At 42.1% G+C, this 18,985-nt stretch overlaps 1 protein-coding gene across 30 annotated transcripts in view; it reads right to left on the bottom strand.

Moving 5' to 3' along the window:
• Positions 1-18,985, bottom strand: part of HTR2C (5-hydroxytryptamine receptor 2C) — a 119,132-nt gene that overhangs the window by 26,181 nt on the left and 73,966 nt on the right. For 29 of the 30 annotated variants that reach the window (XR_007509421.1, XR_007509415.1, XR_007509419.1 and 26 more), the window contains one exon: positions 10,170-10,370. The exons of the other annotated variant lie outside the window; for it this stretch is intronic. Coding sequence is in view for 1 of the 29 variants with exons in the window: in XM_049827534.1 (XP_049683491.1) it covers positions 10,170-10,370 (201 nt within the window). In the remaining 28 variants the exon portion in view is untranslated. The remainder of the gene's footprint in view (positions 1-10,169; positions 10,371-18,985) is intronic. 30 annotated transcript variants of the gene reach the window in all.

Below are 18,985 nucleotides of genomic sequence, written 5' to 3'. Positions count from 1 at the left end.
AAAATTTGCTGCCTGATAATTTCCTTTGACTCCCCTCAGTTCCTCTACTGTGAGAAACAGTGAATAATCACTCTCTGGTCACCTTTTCCACCTTCTCAGTGATTTTATAGACCTTTATCACCCCTATTGTCTGACATCTCTTTTGGAACTGAAGAATGATATTTACTCTCTCTCCTCATGCCAAACTCATTTTATGCCTTTGATTATCTTTCTCCATTTCTTTTCAAACTCCTCTCTGTCCTTTTAGAGAAGGGAAAAAACCTGCACATCCCAGCATTTAGAGTGCAGTAGAATGTCTTTTGTTCTTTGCTTCCTACCCTCTGGCCGCCTGGCTGTCAGTGAGCACTCACTCACAGACACATCTGTGGGGCTGGCCATTTCCTTCCTTAGCTCCTTCACCCCAGAAATAACCAATGCGGAGGCTACTGTTGTGTCGGGATTGCTTTTTTTGGGTTGCTGTGAATAGCACAGGTCCTAGAACTAATCCTGTGGGACTCTGAATTTCTAAACAGAAAGAGTAACATGCTGAAGAGATTAACCAGGGCATTTTTCCCACTCCAGGCAAGTGTTTCCAGGATTCTGGAGAATACATCTGCAATATGTCATTACCATAAATTGCCTTTTGCCAGTAATCTAGTGAAGGAATTTCTTCTGAAAAGTAATGATTATAAATGCCTTCTGTGATTCCTTAGCCCAAGTGATAGTTCCAGGATTCGGTCTTCTTTCCCTCTACATGATAATGTTTATCAGTTTACACTTGCCTCCTTTCTGATATGTTAACCCCTGTTAGCTTGCCTGTGCCAAATCCCTGTGACTGCAATAACCTTCATCCCATCAAGCCATTGACTCTTTATTGTTAAAGACATCTTTCTAATGCCTTGGCTCAATCAAACCACAGAGGTGGACAGAGCAGTGTTTGCACAAAGAAGAGATCTTCATTAGATCAATGGCATTACACTGGGATTATATCTGCATGGATAATTTTATGCGTTAGAGCCCTCTATAACACATACCCTTTGAAATAAAACTCCAGAATGAATAAAGGTTCATTCATGAAATAGTCATAATTGAATTTAGTGTTATTGCTTTAGCCAAGGGAAATGAGATGAGGTTTTAGGATATCTTCATGGTCACACACATAAAGTACATTTGGGAAGAATAACCTAGTTCTGGGATATAATGAATATACAAATCAAGAGCACTGATGGCAGCCTAAAACTCTGCATGAGCATGAGATACCTCAGCATTGATGACAGGGAATGAGGAGGTAACTGCTGTAATGGAAAAGTGTCCCTCGCCTCTCTCTTAACAAAGTGGGATTTCAAGCTGAGAAAGCACAGAAGAGAGAGAGCGCCGGGTCTTTGTTTGCTCTTTCCTCCAATCCAGGAAAATCCCATCGTTAACAGCAGTAGGAAGAAGGATGCCCTCGGAGGACCTGCCAACACACATTCATTCAGCTGCCAGCTAGCCTACAGCACTGCTGAACGGGCAGCATTACCCTCATCTCAAACGCTTTCTTCTGCCTCACACTTCTCTTTTGCAACATATTCTTTAATATGAGATTTACCACTGATCTACTCCACAATCCAGCCCTGAAGGGAATTAAGTCTGTTACACATCTTGGGCAACAGGGACTAATTCTACATTACCCCACTAGTGAGAAGTGAAGTGTGGAAAGTCTCAGACACCCCAGAGGGGCTTCCTTCATGGGGGATTACTGCAAAATTGCTACTGCCACAATCCCAAATGCACAAATATCTGCTTGCAGACACAGCTCACACCCTGGCCCTGATTTCAATAGGGTTACCCTGATCAGTACATGCTGTGCTTATCACTAACCATTCCCATGGCACCTGAGCATGAGTAAGTATGAATGCCTGCCTTACTTGCGTTCAGCTGTTTGAACAAGCACGGAGAAGGCATTCAACTCCACCTGACTCAAGCAACCCACAATACTAACACTGCGGTTGTAACTGTTCATAATTTAAGAACTGAGGTCAGTTGGTCAGAGAAAGCCAAACTCACTACACCAGCACAAGGACAGTGAGTGTTAAATCAGGCAAGAGGCTCCAAAGCCTACTGCTGTCCAGCCTTACTGCTGTTCAGCTCTCCAAGCCCCAGTGCAGAACGTTTTGTGAGCTTTTGCCTTGCAGCTGAGCTGTCACACTCTTCATCAACAAACGTCAGGCTGCTTTAGTGAGCTGAGGTCTCCAGCCTCAGAAGCATTTTCCAGCTGTGTCAAATAACCCTTTCTAACTAAGGTGGCAGCAAATTCCCAAAGAGAGGTGGCGTTGTTCCAAAAACTTGCAAGGTAAAAGTTTTGCGAGCTTATTGCATATCACTCTTTGCTCTTCAGAGCAGACTTGGTCCTCTTGCTTGATGTCTGAGCAGTGCCTAGGGCAACTGGTTTTGCCCCAGTAAGAAAAGACAACCAGCCACCACCAGCCAGCAAACTATGAATCACGGCCCCGCTAGACTCAACACTGGGAGCTCTGTGCAACCTTCTGCCAGTCAGCAGCTGGAGCAGGACGTCCTTTTCCACCACAGCAGTTCACAGGGGAGAAGATGAACGTGGTTTTTTCTCTTCTGTCCTACTTTAGCTTCTGTCTGACAGAGTAACGGGAAGCAAGACAGAGGGAGATCCTCTGGATCACAAATCCAATTACAGTTGTTGTCCTAACTGCTTCTTGTCAGCTTTAAAGATGTTCTTAAGCCAGCAGACTGGTTCACCAAATGGGGCTGAGACAATGCCATGGACACAGAGTAACAGATGCTCTTCACAGATTCTCAATTAATAAAACAAACCCCAAATACCTACAAATACAGCTTTGTAAAACATTTACTGTCTTGCTCCAGAAAAAAAAGCTGGCTAAAAAGCCTAAATTGACATTCACAGAATTTAGACTTAAATGAAAAACAATAATGGTTTTGTGTTTAATATCCTGTTTTCTTCTGTGAAAGCCCATGAGACTGATAGAGATTACTGGAAAGATGGCGTCTTTGATGTTTATTTTCACTAAGAAAGGAAGTAATTTCCATTCTTTCTCACAACATTCTTATACAAGAAGATATAATGTCCTCCAGGGACAGCAACCTCACTAAAGAAAACAGAGGCCCGTGTATGGGTTTACTCTGTCTTTCCATGTGTGGGATTCTCAGGGCTGAACACAAGAGGGGTCACATTTTGCTGCAGGTACATAAGCTTGGGAATGCCAGGGACCACCTCTCCTGATGCCAGTGCTGGATTCAAAGTCCGCTGTGGTCCATGGCAAAGGCTCTGCTGATGCAGGTGGGCTTTGGACCTCACTACCATCCTTCTGGCATTTACACACAATTTAAAAAAAACCCCAAAAACCAACAAAAAAACCCAGAGAGAAATTGCTGTGTGCCAAACAAGCTTATGGCTGCCACAAAAGCGGTCTATGCAGCAAACCCAAGAACGCTGCTGTCCATGATAAACACTGCATGTTTAAATCCATATTTTTAACATCATATTTATTATTATGGAAAATGAACGTGGGTTACAACTTTAAGAGATGTTCACCTGAATGTTAGCAGCTGCTATAACTATGCATTAGCATTAAAGTCTGTTAGAGGAAATAGGAACCTAACCCTCTCAGAAAAGTGAAAAAAACTAAAACCAATCTGTTTGGTTTGTTAACAGAAGTGTCTTGCAAAGTGCCTGCACATTTCTCTAATAATACCTAACAGACAGAGGGAAGTAAACCCCAACAGACAGTAGCCTCCTGACTTGCATTGTGAAAGAAAAGGCACCGGTTTTAGGAAGCAAAGCAATTCAGAGGCAAATCGAAGAATGTGGGCTTCCTGTAGTGTTCAAAACCACAAAAATTCCATATATTCCCCATATGTCAGCAGACTAATTGGAATGCATTTTATATGCTAGTACAGCAACAATGCACCTTCAGGGATGGATTAGGTCTAGTTTTATCTAACTGTTCTAATAAAACAACAGTGCCAGCCTTGTATTGGTTTAAAGGCAAAGATAAAAGGGGGCTGAACTTTGAAGAATCTCCCTGCCCACAGAGAGCACAACTGCAAACAGATGAATGTAATTACTGACTGTGCCTGAACAAGCTGCTGACCTTTACTTAAACCTTGCGAGAGCACTGAACAACCTGAGCTCGGATGGAAAACCAGCAAATGCCAGTAAAAGACAGAAGAAATAAATTATTTTCCCACCCGCTTTTCTATTTTGCTAAATTACTTCTCGTGGTTTGCTCAGCCACTTGTTTCCAATGGTGCATTTGAACCCAGGGGGAGGGGGCTCCTGCTCCTGCGCACAGCATACCTGCTACCAGGGCTGGGCTTCTCCAAGACATCAAACAGTGATGCCTGAACTGATGCTCAGTAGCAGTAGCCTCAAACAGGAGGCACCGGCATCTCCCTTGCCCCTTGGGAATGGATGTGGTGGGATGGTCAATCCATCTTCTGTGCAAAACACTTCACAGACTATCACCATCTGCTGCTGTCCCAGGCAAAATATTTCACTGACATCCGAAGACAAAATCAAACCAATCCAGGCACCTGTGCCTGAAATCCCTAGGTAGTTCCCTTGCTAGGAACTCAGCTTGTTGTCAACTGTTGTGATCTTCCTCAACCTGATAACTCTTGTTGATGTGGCAGGGAGATCAGTGCCCCTCTTGGGAATCACGGTACAAACACCCAGGCAAAAGAATGTCTTTAGAGAAAATAACCTTGTATTCAATTCAAACGAATGGGAAACAGAGGCAGATGAAGCCTTAGTGTCATGCCTCTAGGCTGTAAAGCAAGGGTTTCTGTATCACCCATGACCAGAAGATAGGCCAGAAAAAGTTTTGCAAGCACAAACCTGCCCTACTGCTCCACCAGAAGCAAGTAGCAGCCTGGCTTGCGATGCTAACGCCACCTCTGCTAACAAAAACGATCAGGATTGCCACCACTGCAGTGCCTCTGCCTACCGAAATCATCAACTACGAGCACTCATGCTCATGAGGGAAGAATTTCAGTCAAACATACACTGTCAGACATTTAATGTCAAACACAAAAAGGCAAAAAAATGCATTCATACAGATTTCTCCCAAATCTGGAGAGAAACTAATGCTACCTCTCTTAGGCTTTACTAACATGCAACCATTTTTCTCAGCAATAGTGTTACTGTCCTTCTACCAAAGCAGTGCTCGTAATCAGGAATTCAAACACTTTTCCAGGAGGTGAAGGGTGCCTGTCTAACCTTTGCTTTGCCAGCGATAGTTGTCTTAACACTGCTTCCTTGTCTTCAAATGATGAGCCACAAACAGAACCAGCCTGCTTGGTGGGAAATGTTTGAGCAAAATTCTGGTAACACATTCTGACCTTCCATTTGTTGTCTTCTCCATTAGCAGTGTTTTTGCCATTTTTTTCCAAGAAACGTGTCCAAAAGTTTGTTTGCTAACCAGAGCCTGAAGCCTGCCAAGAAATTCATGGGTGTGTGCTCCTATCCCAAAGCACAGTCTCTCAGGAGCAACTACTGCCCCGTACTGAACAGAGAGTGCTCAGGAGCAAACACATCTCATCAGCCAGCACGCCATGGGAACAAACAAATGCCTCGCTGAGAAAGTCACTGATCCCAGAGACACACCTAGGGGCAGAAATGCAACCCAAACCCCTAAACATGCTCTAAAACCATGACCCAAGGGAAGCTACGTGAGTTACTCCAGTCCCCCTTTACCTCCATGCACAACCTCCTCTTAGCCTTTAGGGAAGCTACAATTCCTTTTAATATCAGTGGTGCCACTCCAAGCACGTTCCTCAAGCTGAGTATCATTTCCCACTGGAATTATCTCCAGTGAGATAGGGGATGGCTTAACTGATACCTGGAGGCTCTTTAAAGACATCATTAGGACAGCTTGGATGCAGGGGCCTGCTCAGCCTGTGTGAGAGAGGACCACTCAGGGCAGAAGCAAAAAGCTGTTAGACATAGGATCACTTAATCTGAGTTGAGCATTTACTGCTCCTTGCAGCACATCTTTCATACTTCTATAAATAGATCTCCTCAATAAAACAATGAAATAGTACAAAAGTTAAATGGGGATGTAAAATTCATTTTTAAAGTTGAATGGTTTATTATATATACAAACCCTGGATATCTTCCTGAAATCAAAATCAAAATATCTTTAGTGAGTCAGAGACAGAATGAAAAGAAACACATATCATGGTATTACCATAATTCAACAGTGCGTTTCCTTTTTTTGTCACTTATTCTGTTTTCAAACAAACAAACAAAAGACACGTGGGGTCTGCTTATGGCACTGATACAAAGAGCAGAATTTAAAGGGTGGTCTTATCTCAGTCCCTTAAGTAAATTGAATTTACACTGCAGCTAAGGATGTAAAACTGTGAGCTGGGAAATTGGTAGCATGTGTAATTTTGGTGCTCTCTAGTAAATGACCAAACCTTGAACTTTCTGGGAATCAGAGGAAAACCCCTTTTGTGCTAGCAGGCACACAGCTGGGCAGCAAGGAGCTTCAGAATTAAAATGTTTTACTTATTTTCATATCAGAAGCAATGTTTATGCACCCTTCCACATCACTGAAGTTCTTTCATTCATATTTCCAATGTGATTTTGCTTTTATATTAATATTACCCAGTTAACACTTTCTCCTGCATTATACGGTGTGCATTTAGAGTTTGCCTAGCTCCTCATCACTCCTGCCGAGAGCTGCATGGGGATCTCCTCTCCTGGCCAGGGTGGGCCAAAGCCACCTTCCTCAGAGCAGAATACAGGTAGTCCGGTGAGATGGTTAAGTCCACATATTACTCATGAAAACCTTTGCACTTGTAACTGTCCAAAGTCTGAAGTCTTGAAACATCAGTTTCTGCCAGCAAGCTCACATCTATACTTTTTTTTCATTTTCAATTGTGTGGATATTTCTGTTGCCTACATTTCTATTTCCAGCCTCAGCACAGTCCTATCTATCACAAAACTCATTTTTACAAGCCCAGCACTTCACAGCACCCACTTTTTCTCTAACTGAACACAAAAAATCTTGCTCAGGTTACATTTACTAAAACACAGGACAGCTGGCTGTGATGTACTTTACTCTGGAACAAAAAGAACTTTGGAAAAGACCCGTTCATAAAGCAATTGTCAACAGACAGGAGGACTCTGTTATGTTCCCCTGCTTAAAAACCTAATCATAGGTTTAGGCTTGTGCAACCTGCCAAATTCATAGCTCAATGAGCAAAGAACCTCTATTATATGTTTTGCTGTCAGCATTAACATTTCAGGAAAATGGAATGCAAAAGCTACTAAATTAAGATAAATTACATACTTTTTACTTCCTATTTTAAATTCTGATTCAGGAACTGAATTCAGGATTCTTTACATGGGATGCTTTTAAAAGTTTCTTCAGTCCAACTGAAGCATAATTTAGAAAATGCAAACTGACCAGCCTGCACTTAAGGGCTGCTTTGAATTTGATACTTAATCAGGTACAGAAATGCACAAATTCTTTTGTGATACTTAATACTGAAGGGAGGATGAATTTACTTAACCTATTTCATCCTCTTGAAAATTGCATGGGATTTCATCAGGCCTTTCCAAGTGACAAGTAGGTAAGAGCCAGAAGACGGCAACAATGCACTTTGGGTGAGTCCTTCTCTTTCATTCCACATTCAGTTTATTCCTGTGTCTGTCACATTTCTAAATTCATTTATGAAGTAAAACCAGTTACTCTAAAATAAGCTAGACACACACCGAGTACTTTTCTTTCTCCATTTAATGCAACCTTCTGGAGGAAAGCCCAAGTAAATGGGTAAGCCCTACTGGATGCGCTGGAGAGGGTGGAAATCCAACAGCATTTCAGTGCCCTGAACAGACTCTCTGGGGAGTATTGGTTCTGCCTGTGTCTTCAAAAAAAGGGATGCAAGCAAAGACTCCCCTGGACCAGCTGTATCTGCATCAAAGAGAATGAACAAGACATAAACGAAGTCCAGACATGCTGTACACCCTCTCAGCTATGCCCCCAGCAAAGGAGGGCACGCAGGTACTGCTGTAACGTATCTCCCTTCCCAGCCTGGGGAGGGAAGCGCTATCTGGGGCAGTCCCTAAAAGCACTGTGCACTGCAGATGTCCCGCTGAGTGACTGCTCACGGCTTCCTCCTAAAGACTTTTGGATGCTGGGGAATAAATGCAGCACCCATTGCCTTAATGAGGGCTGATGAGCCATGTGCCTGCAAAAGAAAAGTGCCATTCCATCTCTTTTCCAAGCGATTTCTTTTAGTGTTCGTTATTTCACCTGTTTCACATCCTATTATAAATAATAGGATCAATAATAAAATCACCTGAGAAAGCTGGGCAGGGGTGAGGTGTTTGCACTCTAGAGCAGCACAAAGTCACCTTGCCTATCCTAGCTTGGGTACTTTTGTCCTTGGGGGACAGTAGAGCCCATGATGTTCCTATTTTCCATCATCCTGAGCCCATTCCCCACCCAGTAACTCCAGGAAGAGGTATGTCTATGGCTGTCTTTACGTCCGTCTGGTCAGGCCCCAGATTTGCTTACTAGTCTGCTTACTCAGTGAACCATGCATGAAGTACTCATTGCCTTACTTTATTCCTTGGACGCATAATCCAAACCACAACAGCCCTCAAGGTGCTTGTGCAGGCAGCCACATTCAGCACTAGCCAGAATTTCTAAGGATATGTCTGCAACATGTAAGGCAGCACAGGCAAAAATCTGCAAGTTAGCTTCAGAAATGGAAGCAGAACCGTCTTATTGCCCAGGTTTTGCAATGTGCTACTTACTGCTGCTGACAGATTTATATGGCTCTGCTACGGGGGGACACCGGCTGCTCCCTCTGTGTTACAGTGCAACACAGGGCACAGATTCTGCGCCGACTCTGAACTGTCCGTGCAAATCAAGCCCAAGTATCGCGCACGTGAAGTTGTTCACATGTGACTGCTTATGCACTGAGTTCAGCAGCTTTCTTTCCTATGCCAAACAGGTAGCACAGAGTTTAAAATAATAATTTAAAAAAGAAATCTTAAATGAATTGATTAAACCAAATGAAATGTCACTGTATTACCTAGAGGAACTGTAGCAGGCCTATGGCACATGAAAATTTGCTTCTAACAGGTGTTCTTGTTATATTCATGAGGAGAGAAGGAGAGAAGGTATGTTTCCCTATTTTTTTTTTCTTTTTCCATAGCCTTTTTCCATGGCAAGCTTCTTCAAAAGTAGCCCCTGCAGCACCCAGACATGCAGTATTATATTCCATTTCCAAAGCAGGCAAAACTCAAGAGAAGTTCAAGCACCTGAAACATGCTTTTCCTTGCAGTACAGCACTGAAAGTGACAACCGCTTTATAAAAGAAAAGTTAAATGTTAAATCTTTGTAGGACTGCATTTTATTCAAGAAAAAAAGGCAATACAGCTGAGGGAAGTGGTTGTACAATTCTTCTGACACTGGCTCAAATGTCTCTTCTATAAAGCACATTGAAAGAATTCCCCCAAAAATGTTTTTCTTCACATAAAATTCCTGATATTACAGAGTCATCTTGCTGTCATTTTGCTTTTTCTTCCTTATTTTACTGCTGCTGTGTTTATTGCTTTGTATCAAAGTGATACAAAAGTGGCTTCTTTTATGTCCAGTCCTCATTTACTATGACTTCAAACTTGCTAGCTCAGTAGTAGCAGCAATCCAGCTGCGGCAGAGTATAATATAGGCTATAAAGCCTGCGCAAGAGCAGTAAATACCTCGCTGTTAGCCTGCCTTCCGTTCTGTGCTGCTTTACTTAAACCACCACCACTGAGTTTAACTGCAGTGTAGACATGTCATTTGTACTGGCTGCGTTTTCCTTCCAGAGTCTTTGCTAATGCTATTTTCTGCTTTGTTTACACAGCAGTTTTATAGTACCATTTGTCTGTGTTACCGTCATTATCGGCATATTGATATGTACACAGCAGCAATGCTTCAGCATTGAAAGCGGTGGTATTCTGAAAAATGACTGCTTATTTTGGTCACTGACCAACCGCAATGGAAGACATCTATTTCCCAGTAATCATTTATTATATTCAGGCATGCAGGCCAGGTAAATTAATTTGAGTATCCTCTTAAAAAATCCTAAGTGAAAATTGGAGTAACACTATTATTCATTAAGACACAGTTAAGATCGTGAGCCGCATTGCTTACCTATGGATATGGTCCAAACTGCAGCAATTTTCATAATAGCCTTGGTGCGGGAATTGAAGCGGCTGTGCTCAATGGGATTGCGTATTGCTACATACCGATCAAGAGAGATGGCACAGAGATGCATAATAGATGCAGTTGAAAAGAGCACATCTAGGGAAATCCATATAGGGCACAACTGTTTAGGCAAAGGCCAAGCATAATCTGAAACATAGAGAGAAAAGAAATGAAAGGAAAAAAGAAAAGGAAATAATTTGGGAAGCTAGGCCATCATTTCTGAGAAACCACTGGGATATGTTAACTCTACGATACCAGTAAGGGGCACGTGCATGTGGAGTGGACAAAGAAACCTTTCATGGGACCTCTCTTGAGGCAGTCTCTGGCTCCGGTCACTCCATAAACCCGTAGCCATTTCCCACACATCTGTTTTCCATGACCAGTAGCTAAAAGCAAAGGAACATTAAGTTGGCAGTGCCTCCAAGTGACCGTTCTAGCTCTGTTACTCCCTCTGAACCTTTCCCCCATATCTTTACAAAATCAAATATTCCATTCATTTGTAATTGCCTCATCACATTCTTTTCATGGATTGCATAGCACTATGTGGCATTAACTTCACTCAGATGCTTTCTAAAGCTCTCTTGATATGTACTTCTCAGTTTGTCTGCTGAGTAGAAAGGTAGCAGACAGTTTTTCTACACACTCTAACAACTAGCTAAATGACACTACTTCACCTTAAATATTCTCCCCGGGCAGTGTGCCTTAATAACAGAGGAATACTTGCCTCCTTACAGAGCAGCTGGGATTGAATGGCTGAAATTTGAAAACTGTTTTGAAGGTAGACAGAGCTGAGTATTACTCTTTACAGAAACAAGTATGCCAGCAAACTGAACAGACTAGATAGCTACATCTGACAGCAGCTGGCACGCAGCTAATTTGGATGCCTGCATTTATTAATCAGTTTACTCAGTGCTGAAGTACAGCTTGAGAATAAAAGTGACCCAGAAAGATCCTCAAGGAGCACTGGTATTCAAATTAAAGTTCAGAGAAAGTTGATTTGTGAATGATACTCCTATGTTAATGCCCAGAATGGATTGCGTGAGATCAGTAATGTGTCCTGCCAAGCTCTGGGCTTCTAACCCACTTATCAAAATAAATCAACAGTATCGACAGAAGCTGAAAACACGAGAGACTTCATAATAGTTGAATAATGAGATGTTCTTGTGTCTTCATTCAGAACATGGATATCTAAAGCAATCTTGAAGTTTACCCCAATGATCAGAAACATCACTCTGCAGAATCAATGTTATATTAAGAACGATGCAGCTCCATCCTACTGATCTTGAATGGAAAGGGAGAAACGTTAGTCTCAGAAAGCATATTTTGAAACAAATTACCCAGCCAAGAGAGACCCAGGATACCTTACATGCAGAAACCCGAGATGAACTGAACCAGAGCAAATTATTACGAATTGTCTCAGTGAAGCCCAGGAACCCTTCACAAAGAGCACAGGAGAATGAGATGGACACATTAGCTCATTTTACCAATGGGAAACCCACAGAAGAAGTGCAAAGTAACTCATGAAACCCACACACAAGACCTCAGCTCTGGGGAGATAAACCATTTATTTCAGCAAGTTTGCACCACCTCTACTAGATGGACTGCAATTCGACTGAAATCCAAAGCAGCAAGCATTTAAGAAGTTCTTATCAAAGGGAACTAAGTTGTCAAGACTTAACCATGGCCAGCAACTAAGTCCCACACAGCTGCTCACTCACTCCCTAACCCTGGTGGGATGGGGAAGAGAATCAGAAGAGTAAAAGTGAGAAAACTTGTCAGTTGAGATAAAGACAGTTTACTAGGTAAAGCAAAAGCTGCACACACAAGCAAAGCAAAACAAGGAATTCGTTCACCACTGCCCATCGGCAGGCAGGTGTTCAGCCATCTCCAGGAAAGCAGGGCTCCATCATGCATAGTGGTTACTTGGGAAGACAAACACCGTCACTCTGAGTGTCCCCTTGCCTCCTTCGTCTTCCCCCACATTTATAGGCTGAGCATGACATGCTTTAGTCTGGAATATCCCTTTGGTCAGTTGGGGTCAGCTGTCCCAGCTGTGTCCCATCCCAGCTCCTTGCGCTCCCCCAGCCTACTCGCTGGTGGGGTGGGGTGAGAAGCAGAAAAGACCTTCACTCTGTAAGCACTGCTCAGCAGTAACGAAAACGTCCCTGTATTATCAACACTGTTTTCAGCACAAATCCAAAACATAGCCCCATACCAGCTACTATGAAGAAAATTAACTCTATCCCAGCCAAAACCAGCACATAAGTAAAGCCCTTTGTGACTGGAGCATCTTTACTTTAAAAGGCGCCTCTGCTGTAGAAATGAATTGAACTCGGTTAAATTATGACTCAGCCCCTTTATGAAGCTACGATCAAATTCTGCACCTCCTGCTCTTGTTCACACTTTGCAATAGCTTAGGACATCGTTGCTATCAACCTGCAATTGAGCTCAGAGCTTTAGCTCTGATTTGCTGGGTCTTCAATGATGCCTCCGTGAATGCTCCAGGGAAGAACAAGTCTGATCTCCTTCAAGTGGTAGCCGTGCTCCCTGTTCAGCCCCAGGCTTTTGCTGCCAGTCCAAGCTAAAACACATTCAGTCACGCTTTATCCCTTGCTACTTCTGCCTCTGAGTTGCTAGAGCCAGCTTTCTCATACAGGCTGAAATGAGCTATGAGCACAAGACCAGAGAAAAGCACCGGGGAGCGTACCCTGCTGGATGAAGCAGTCCCTGTGAATATGCATGGGGCAATTGTGACTGTGCAGCAGTCTCTGCACAGGGGGATGGGGATGGGGATGGCTGCTCCCCCCATCAGGCAGAAGGCCAGGAAATCTCTGGTGTCTCCAGAAAGGAACGCCAGGCCTCCAGGGTCCCTGTGCGTGGGAGCATCTCCAATCTGATCTATGGTGCTGCAGTGGGTACAAACTGATTCTTGACATTTGCTAGACCTGGAAAAGGTTTCTACAGCAACCACCTTTTCAGCATTATTGAATGATGAATAGCTTCTCTTACTTCTTCCTTCAAGCTACCCGAACACTTCCCATGACTGATTCCCCCTGGAACAACTTCTGCTATTGATGTGAACTAGGCAACAGCATTACGACCAAAAAATTAGCAGGAGCAAAGACGACAGTAAATGTTCATACCCATGGTGTGAGGTTAGTAGGTGTTGCCTGCTGTCAGCCCTGGCGCCGCAGGAACCACAGCCACCAACAGATCAAAGTAATGTTGCCCAGAATTTCTGCCCGGGCAAACTGTCAGGATGTCTTTGAAGATAAAGGTGATGTAAGAGCCCTCCTAATGGCTAATCCTTTTAGTCTTTACTGTCCCAAGGCACTCCGTTATGCTTCTACCTGAAAAGGCAGTTATATGAGGAGATATTTTACTTTCTCAGGAAGTCTCCTAAAATGATCTGCAGTAATAAAATGTCACTCTGGAAATTTGTAGAATGGCAGCTTGTAACACATGGCTATACCTTGATAGGAAGGGCATAATACATATCCTATCTTGAAATGCAATTACTTATAAGTAAGCATGGTGTGTGCATTTGAAAAACACCTACACAGCCTACAAAGCCAGTAATTTATACATAAGAGAAAAGTTTATTCTAATTCTGTTTCAAATAAATGTACAAAACATAGGAAATGTGCCCTGTGACTGTGCCAAGATGCAAACAAGAATTAAAAATCAATTCAGTTAACAATGTTATACCTTTAAAACAATCTTATCCTCAGAAATACTCTATCTGCAGAAGGTAACATTTCTCTAATTTGTTCTATTTTCTCTCATTTCATACACAAAGAGTAGCGATTACCGTATATTTAGAAGTGCAGATGACTGAGTGAAATAAATTCTTGGACCCCAGCACTCCTAAGCTTTAGTAATTGCATTTCCAATGGAAAGCATGCATCTCAGTCCAAATTTGGCTCCAGAAAGAATGAAACAGTACTAAACACCTGGGTAAGGAAAAACCAAATTCTTTGTAAGAAACTCTGACGTTTGTACCTTGAATTATTCTGTGCCCTTAAAATCAGTCATATATTTAATGCACTGGCTGGTAGACCAGACAGGAGAGCGCTGAAGGGATTAGATGAATCCAGCAGGTCGGAACAAAAGGCAATATTTCTTTAGCCAGTGTGTAATCAAACTGCAGATTTTTTTGCGTTCAGGCATTCTGTGGATGCCAGAAGTTTACACTGAACAAATTAATAGAGAAAAGTGTATAGAATACTATTGCAATATATTACTTTTAGATCAGAGTTAGCTTCTGGCTCTGATCAGGATAAAACCACTGTGTATGAAATCCTGGAAGGAAACTTCTGCAGAATGCCTGTGTATATCGCTTCAGCCTCCAACGCTGAATAGCATCCCATGGAACCTGAGATGCTGTCATTCTTCACGAGAAACATGGGTCAAACTCTCATATTTAAGCAGGTGTCATGGTCCATAGGTGGGATTTCATCTCCTGCACTGGGATGAAAAAGCAAACCACAGTTCCAGTGTGTCACTGAACAGCTGAGATGGGCACAAACTGTTGGCAGCAAAATACAGAAACTCAAAAATATTTTGGCAAAGTCACAGACCATCTCTGTGTGTAGCTAATTTTCTGTCAGATGAGAGTTCCCTTAAATTTTTTGTGCTTTCCATCAAGAAAGATGGCAACAATGAAATTTAATCACTTTTGTCAGAGGTTTTATGCATATGGGTAAAAAGTGTTGTATAACACTGTTATTGTGGTCATTGTGCTGTTCACTGCATGAGAGTCAAAATTACCAGCCACTGCAGCAGGAGGTGACTGAATAATCCAAAACACAGCAAATGGAAGCAAAATTAATTACGTTGAATGGTAAAACAGAATTAGTCCAGACTGTAGGAGAATGGCTGAACTGAAAAAAACAAACCTGTGGCTGAAAAGAAACTATGAGACTGCAGAATGGATGGAGGCTGATGCAAACCCCCTTCCCTCTCCCCAAAGCCTCGAACAAAATCTCATGACCTTTACCCAGCTTTTTGTGCTAAGCTGGAGCAGACAGGAGTTGTGTGTACACATACAAACACACTCTACGCTACAAATGAACTGGCTCACTATATTTACATTTTAAAAAGTGTCTATTGCTTGTACATATTTAATACTTTTATAGCACAATCTGCCTCAGAACACCTCCTGGGAATATGCAGTGTAACACTTGGGACAAATCTGGAATAAGGGTGGCAAAATACCTGCTTAGACCACAACAAGGTGAAGAGTTATGTAAAATTCATCCCTGTAGCTTCAGAAATTTTTCATGGCAAATTCACAGTAAGCTGCAGCAATCATTTCTTTTCCAACCATGAACAGGAACTTGGAAAGGGCTTCAGAACACATTTGTTGTGTTTAGCCAGTGCTTTATATCTATCGGGATGGATAAAAGGGTAAAAACCACCCTTCAAAATCACACAGGAAGAATAAGGGTATATTTTGTCTTTTAGTCTCATGATGACTTTTTACACATATATACACACACACACATACAGGCACACACATATATATAATGTGTGTGTATATATATATGCATATATATATATAAAAAACCCCAGAGCTAAGAGGTGCAGAATAAGAACTAGAGATGCTTATCTGTTCAAATACAGCCTTTTTTAACATTGTTCATTGGCTTGGCCAAAAACTAAAATACATGTAATATTTCTCCTTTGAGGGTCCTGATAGTTACTGCATTTATGTTTTGCTTTAACTACTAGTAGGTCTTGAACGAATTGGACTAAAACCGGTAGGAAATCATTATGTTTGAATGAATCTTAATCCCAGTACAAAGCATAAAATCCAAGCAGTTAACATGGGAACACAGCATGTGCCTGAAGCACCTCTTGATCATCCTCTAGCTGCCATGGACCTGTTCCCGGCCATACACTGATATACTGCTCTATGTAGTGCTCTGACTCTCAGAAAGGTCAACGACAAAAATCCAGGAGAAGTCTCACCTAATTCCCTGAGAAATGGGGGTTCGGCCTTTCAAAATGAGGAGAAGAAGAGTGCAATACTCAACAGCAGCGTTCGCTCAGGTTTCCCTGAGTAACTCAGAGCAGCATGCAGGCGATGGGAAAGAGCAACCCAGAAGACGTACCCAAAAGCTGTCACTTTCTGAAGATTTCGTAGCTTTTGAGGATTCTTTCACACGTTCCAGAGAAATCTACTGCTGTGGGCTGTGGCAAAAAGCCTACCCTTGCCCGCTGCTAGAAGTCTTTTAACCCCCATTGCGCCATTAACATACTGCCACTGAAGCATTTTATACTAACCAGACTTTCCAGTATTCACTTTAAAGTTTCATAGCTGCCACAGGCTTTACAAAAATAGAAAGCAATTACATACAGTTTTAACATTACTGCATTGCATTATTCCCAAGGGAATGAAAGAATTTAAATTATTCTCTTCCCTTGCTCTTATCTAGGAAATAAAGTATTTCTTAGCCTGAAATACCACATCAGTAAGTGTAAAGCTATGTTCTCTCTTTTTTTGCCAATTTATTTCTTTCAGATTTACACAGACAAATGTCTCCGAGACATCCATATCACCCTGAGAGTCACACAGCCAAGAATGTTAAAAATCTCCATCATGCCTGAGAAGTACAGAACGTCTTGCTTGGCCCTCCAGGGTCCTCAGCGATTACCAGCACATCCACAGAAGGGATTGCACACGTGCAGAACAAGCTTCCTGGCTAGAGGAACTCCTGGTCTCAAGGGCAGCACTGCCAATGCTTCCAATTTTATCATCAATAGAGTGGAATTTAATGTTTTTCTGACATATTGAACTCCTGGGTGCTGGGTTACATGAGAAATTGAGTTTACCTTTAAGTTTCTAGCCTGCATTCTTCTAGAGGAAAAAAAGGCTATCCTAAAGTTGTCTGGATCACTTAAATAGCACATATCCTAGCACAGCCAAGCACAGGGACATAACCTACACACAAAGAATGAAGATGCCTTTTAGGAAAAGGACTGTATTCTTGAATGCTGCAAGTCAAAAAAGGCTTGAGGGTCCCAAGAGATGCTCAGCAGAGGATGGGCTCTCAGGTCATATGATGGCTAAGAGGGTGAAAGAGACCACCAAGTATGAAAAGGAGGGTGACGCTCTGTCCAGACACAGTGTTTGTGAGACCACTGCCGGCACCCTGCACTTGACTCCAACCTCTGCACCTAGAAGATGCTATTTTGCCATAGCGCAATACCACACAGAGGATTTCCTTGAGTCTGTGCCACCAATCACATCCAAACCAGGCTGTGCCACCATTCCTGAGCTTCAATTTTCCTCTGAGCTATTCGTTTTTTACCAGATGGAGCCATCAGCATGGCACAAGTGGCCCTGGGGCAGGGAGCAGTAGGCAATGGGCACAGAACAGTGTGGTCTCCTTTGGAAACCCCCCACCATCAAGGGACACCACGGTGGAGCTGGATATGCCTCCAAAGGTCTTTTGGTTCTTGCCTCACAAGTTACAGTGATTAATTGATGTGACTCTGTATTATTGCAAATTAAACAATTGCACCCATTATGCTGTTTTGAGAATTTTAAATATCTGTGTTAGATTTTCCTTTCTATCTAGTATGGCAATGACTTGCAGTCTTGACAGGACTTGTAAGAAAGAAGCAAATTTAAAGCCAGAATGGATGTAATTATCTGATGTAGGGAAAGGCGGCTCTAATATCATTTAAGTAATATTTTAAATGCAAGGAGCCAGCTTTATCACATACTATACTTAAAACAACCCGGCTAATAAAATGGGATGTTTGCTAAGAAGAAAACATAGAGAACGCTGTTGCCATCCCAAAGGCAGCTTCTCTTCTCTTATGGAAAAATCAAATTATTCTGGTGAGGTCTCTCATTCTATGAATCCATGTGTTACATTCATCTTTTCATTTATTGGCAGAGACTAAAACTATAGTTGAAGGAAACTGCAGCTGAGAGGAAAAATTTCTAGGGTCGATAATGTTCTTTGCTCACAGTTTAAGCATCTGTAGCTGCATCTGGAATTTTTACATTGAGTGATACAGACAGTTAACGGGGCAATGGTACAATTAATTTAATTGTATCACCAACTTTGGGTTCCCTACAGAATTTTAATTCCAACAGAGATACAATCTCTTCACACAATTCTGAGATACAAATTCTTCATAATACTTTATCTAAAGGAAACCAGAGTCTGATAAAATATTCACACCAGTAAACATTCTTTTACTGATGTTCTGTATGTCAGCACAACAGCAGAACAGTGGCCTCTCCTTTAATTTCTTTCATAGAGGTTATGGCTCATCCTTCACCCATTATTTAAACAACTAATAAAACAACAGTTGAATGAACACCACACTGGAAAATAAGCCCACAAGCAAACACAGACCCCAAATGAATACCTTCTAAATGTAAAAATAGAAATATTTTCCAAAACACCTGTTTCATAAAAAAGTGCATAAGCATGTGACCATAACAGGTGGTTTTCCCTAGTTTTGATGAAACTGAAAAAGATCCATTAGCACGAGAAATAGCTGCCAAAACATACAGGTCATTTGAGAAAACTAAAATTCGGAATTGAAAATGATGTGGCCTTATTCAGATAACAGCTGGCTGCTGAGCAGTTCCTTAGTTGGAACAAAGAAGGCATCTGCTCGAACGCAGAGTTTCTAATATCAAATAAAGTTTAGACCATGGCTTGACCCTAGGACTGCCTCTGGGGCCAGGACACAAAATCATACAGAGGGGATTTTTTTAGATCTTTCTTTATAGG

Source organism: Accipiter gentilis, chromosome 24 (assembly GCF_929443795.1).
Source record: "Accipiter gentilis chromosome 24, bAccGen1.1, whole genome shotgun sequence".
NCBI lineage: Eukaryota > Metazoa > Chordata > Aves > Accipitriformes > Accipitridae > Astur > Astur gentilis.
This window is presented reverse-complemented; position numbering and strand designations above follow the sequence as displayed.